Source organism: Montipora foliosa, chromosome 2 (genome assembly GCF_036669935.1).
Source record: "Montipora foliosa isolate CH-2021 chromosome 2, ASM3666993v2, whole genome shotgun sequence".
NCBI classification, from domain to species: Eukaryota; Metazoa; Cnidaria; class Anthozoa; order Scleractinia; family Acroporidae; genus Montipora; species Montipora foliosa.
In genome coordinates, this window is record NC_090870.1 from 24464154 (window position 1) to 24468265 (window position 4112).

At 39.5% G+C, this 4112-nt stretch overlaps 1 protein-coding gene across 1 annotated transcript; it reads left to right on the plus strand.

The window, feature by feature from the left end:
* Positions 1 to 397: 397 nt before the first annotated feature.
* Positions 398 to 3437, plus strand: LOC137990597 (uncharacterized). The gene is made up of 2 exons (XM_068835730.1): positions 398 to 446; positions 651 to 3437. Exon 2 carries the CDS (start codon positions 951 to 953, stop codon positions 2118 to 2120), a length of 1170 nt encoding a protein of 389 aa, XP_068691831.1. The 5' UTR covers positions 398 to 446; positions 651 to 950; the 3' UTR covers positions 2121 to 3437.
* Positions 3438 to 4112: the final 675 nt, after the last annotated feature.

Consider the following 4112-nt stretch of genomic DNA (forward strand, 5'->3'; position numbering starts at 1 on the left):
CCAAGTTGAATAAATCCCCAGGAAGATGAGATTTTCCCATGGAGTTACATCACCACCTGAGAGGAAGATTTGAAATTTAATTAACTAGAGATCGAATAAATGACAGTTATTAGTTTATACCTACGCCACGGGCAAAATACATTGATCTATCACCATTACATCAATAATTAAAATGACTTTGTCATCACTTGTGCTGGATAAGTGGTGTTGTCCTAAAACATAAAAGCTAGAGTGATTTCGTTAAATTAGTTGATCTCACAATCATTCTCATCTGAGCAAATAAATTATTTGTCTGAAATTGTTTCAAATTTGCATCATTTTTTTCAGTAATATACTTAAACGTTGCTTCGCAACGCGCCAATTGAGTTTCCCTTTGGTGGTGCAAACTCTAACTGTTGGAAAAACCAGGATCGTAACAAAGATTAGAATGGACGAAATTTAGCATGGTAAAAACACACCCTTTCTTTTTTCATTGGAATGCACATGTTTTTTAGAACATGAGCAAAACTTTTTGTGACATAGAATCCTATATCATTTCATGTCCCGCTTTCACACGCATTATCAACTACTCTAATCGATTGTGGTTTTCTAAATTCGCTAAATCTAACGGTTGAATCCAACATAAGCTTTGTTTGTTTTATCGCTTTAAGGAAAGCCGAATTCTTTGAGTTGATTAGATCAAAACAGACATGAGTTGTGGGCGATAGGAACCATGACTCAATCAGTGGCAAACAGGTGCAAAATGGATAATTAAACAAGCTTGGTGTTTTTCCGGAATGCTTCAAGTATAAAAGAAGTAAACCGGCTCAGATCTTTGGATTTTAGTTACTCCTCGTAAACTGGGCAAGTAGAGGACGCTAAATCTTTGTCAGTGAAACGTTCCAACGCTCTTCGACATTTACAGACTGTTGCGCACGAAAGAAGAGATACCTCAAAAGTTACACCGCGCGATGGCTTCAAATATCACTGGTATTTGCTTGTTAATCCTAACCATTTGTCAATTAAGCGAAGCAAGAATGGTGCATCGTAGGCCGGCACTCGACATGAGAAGAAATTTCCAGAAATGGTTGAATGATATTTCGAAAGATGAGATGTCTATATCAAAGTTTGAAGCGCTGATGAAGCCAGGAAGTGACGAGAAGCACGCAAGTTTAGACAAAGAAAGGGAACAAATAGAGAAATGTGTGCGTGGATCGCCGTGTGGAGAAAACGGCAACGGCTACGAACACGAAAAGTTTAGGGTAAAAGAGCAGTCGGAAAACGGCGACAAAAATCGGATAGAAAACGATGACGCACCCAAAAAGTTCAACGCAAAAAAACCTTATTGTCCCATTGGGTTATGGTGCATTAATGAACAAAAACGTGGCTACGAGAATTCAGACACATTGGACCGATGCCCTCCCGGATTGTGGTGTAAGAGAAACAGGATAAAATGGGCTGCCAAAGATCTATTCACCAAGCAACCCAAAAAAAGAGAGAGAGAAAGGCTCTGCCAAAGTGGTCATCAGTGTTCAGTGCAGAGAGAAGAGGACGACGCCGTGGCTGATGCCCTGAAGAGATGTCCGCCAGGTTTATGGTGCAAACGAAACCAAGAAGTAACAAACGTTGATAAAACAAGCTGTCCGATAGGTTTAAAGTGTTCCTCTAAGAGAGAGGCGGGATTTGAATCATATACATCATTACAAAACTGCCCACCAGGGTTGTGGTGTAAGAGAGACGAGTTTTTTGCCAAAGAGGGTACCGCTAAGGCAAAAGGCACGACAGAAGAGTGCCCAGATGGATTGAAGTGTTCCGATCAACGACTAATGAGCCCCGAGAATTTGGAAATTCTTGGTGAATGTCCTCCTGGTTTCGTGTGCCAGGGTAGCTTTTCAAGTGGCGATGGTCTCATCAAGGAACAAAGTAACAACCCCGAAGAGGACAATCTACACTGTTCATCTGGTACCTGGTGCGCAGTTAAACGGGATGTGTCAAACATAGTGCACAACAACTTGGAAAGATGTCCTCCAGGCTTGTGGTGCAAGCGAAATACAGAAAAAATCCATCGTGTCTCCTCTAAACAAGGAGATGACAATGATCCTTGGCAATCTTTGCAAACTCAAGGCCTGAATCTAAATTGAAGCTGTTTCTAGACGACATTTATCAAAGAATAATTTTAAGAGAATGTTGTCTGTTCGAATAATTTTCAAAATTGTTGCTCAAGAAACCATATTTAGAGACATCGCTTAAAAATTACAGTGAAATAAGTGACAGAAAGTATGACAGGTTTTTTCCATTGCTTTGCTTTTCTTTATTTCGCTTCTGTTCAGGTAGTATATTTTGAAACCGACCTAAGGTTCTTTTAGAAAAAGGTCGATGAAAAGTGGCATTTGAGAGAAACGAATTTTTCAATTGTGAATTCTCTGAAAAGAATGAATCCCCGGTGTCCTTTATACACCAATTACCTGGCCTATTATCCTGCCTTGGTAATAGCTTCGATACTGCAACTCGCTTGGCTTCGTACAAAAAAATAACATTCAGAGCTGCATTTGGTAAGGTCTTTCGCAAAGCAAAACCTTAAATCAATATGCATATGCTTTAAATTTGGTATTTAAGTGTTTTATTTTCGTCAGTCGTTCCTGTGATAAGGATAACTGATATTAATTTAAATGGGTAATATTGGCCCATGTAATTGTGACTCGATATATATTACCCAAGCAACGACTACACTTCTGTTGTGGAAAACCGTATGTGTTTTATGTAAATCAAGTTGTACTGGAAATTTTCAGGGAAAGCTGGAATAATAATTAAAATTGTGTTTATAAAACTGAACAAGAAACAAAACTCCAGGATATCTATCGGACAGCCATGTCAATATATTACCGATCTTTCGTCATATTCACGACATCCACAATTCATTCCATTTTAAAATTTAAAATTATCTCCTGATGAATCGGGTGATCTAAAAGCAAGACTAAAGTTTAACCTCTAACCATCATCATAAACATAAATTTGATCAAAGCGCGGAAAAATACGTGAGTTCGATTTTTTTGCGTATCTATTTCTACACCCTTAGTTAGAAATACAAAGTTCATTTGTTGGCTTCATGGGACCCCACTGAAATGATCTATTAAAAATAGATGTTCACCGCCAACGGCAGGGCTTGGCTAAATTTGATGTCTACGGACTTTTCAACATGTGTCTAACATGAAGAAATTAGCCAATCAAGAACTACTGATATCGAATGGATAACATACCGAAGGAAATCGAATCCAAAGACAGACTGTTCTTGGGGACTAAAGACGGAAACAAATGCTTCGCTTCGAATTCTGGTAATTAACTTTAAATTCTTTCATCGTATATCTATTCAAAGCACTGTCATCCGTGCTTCGTTAAGGTATGAGAATAAATAAGGAGCAGCAGTGCACTATAACAAGCTATTTTGAAAGCGTCGTTTACTCTCGCTCAGTAATGTCATTTTTACCCCTTTCACCCCTGAGGGGCTCCCCAATGACGAGTAAAATCGTCTGGCGTTAGACACTCTTAGGAGGGAAAGGGTTAAACCGCCACGGCGACGGGGTGATTTTTTTGTCCCAAAATCTCATTGCGCCGCTTGCAAGCCTCAATCACAAAAGCAAGGCCCTACGATGCACGTTTCTTCTCGCCACGTAAAGCAAGCATTAGTTGTCTAAGAAACTCGTGCGTGCACAGATCAAATTCTGACTGATGATAGAGGTAGCGGTACCTCGTTTCCTGGTCTTGGTAACACATCGTGAATGATCAAGGGGTTAAAAACTCAGAATGCAGTAATTATCAACCAGAAAGAAGGTGCTTAGCACTGACTCGAAAGGTGTACCTACTACTGCACGAAACGTGGTTGAACGCGACAACTTACAAAATAATGAGCTTTGGCCTTCGAATAACTTATTCTAGACCAATCGCGGTGGTTGGTATACCAGGATAGCTGTACAAACGTGACTCATTGAGTAATACACGTAAAATAATAAAGATTAAGCTAACGGTTTTAAACAAGGGATTAACGAAACTAATCAATGTACGTACCCAATAACTTAAGCACAGGATTGTACCGGAGTTTCTACAACGACAGTGATGGTGAAACAAGGCTTTCTCCG

Excerpts from the sequence above, each read along its gene's own strand:
- LOC137990597 (XM_068835730.1), top strand. The coding sequence starts at position 951 with ATGGCTTCAAATATCACTGGTATTTGCTTGTTAATCCTAACCATTTGT.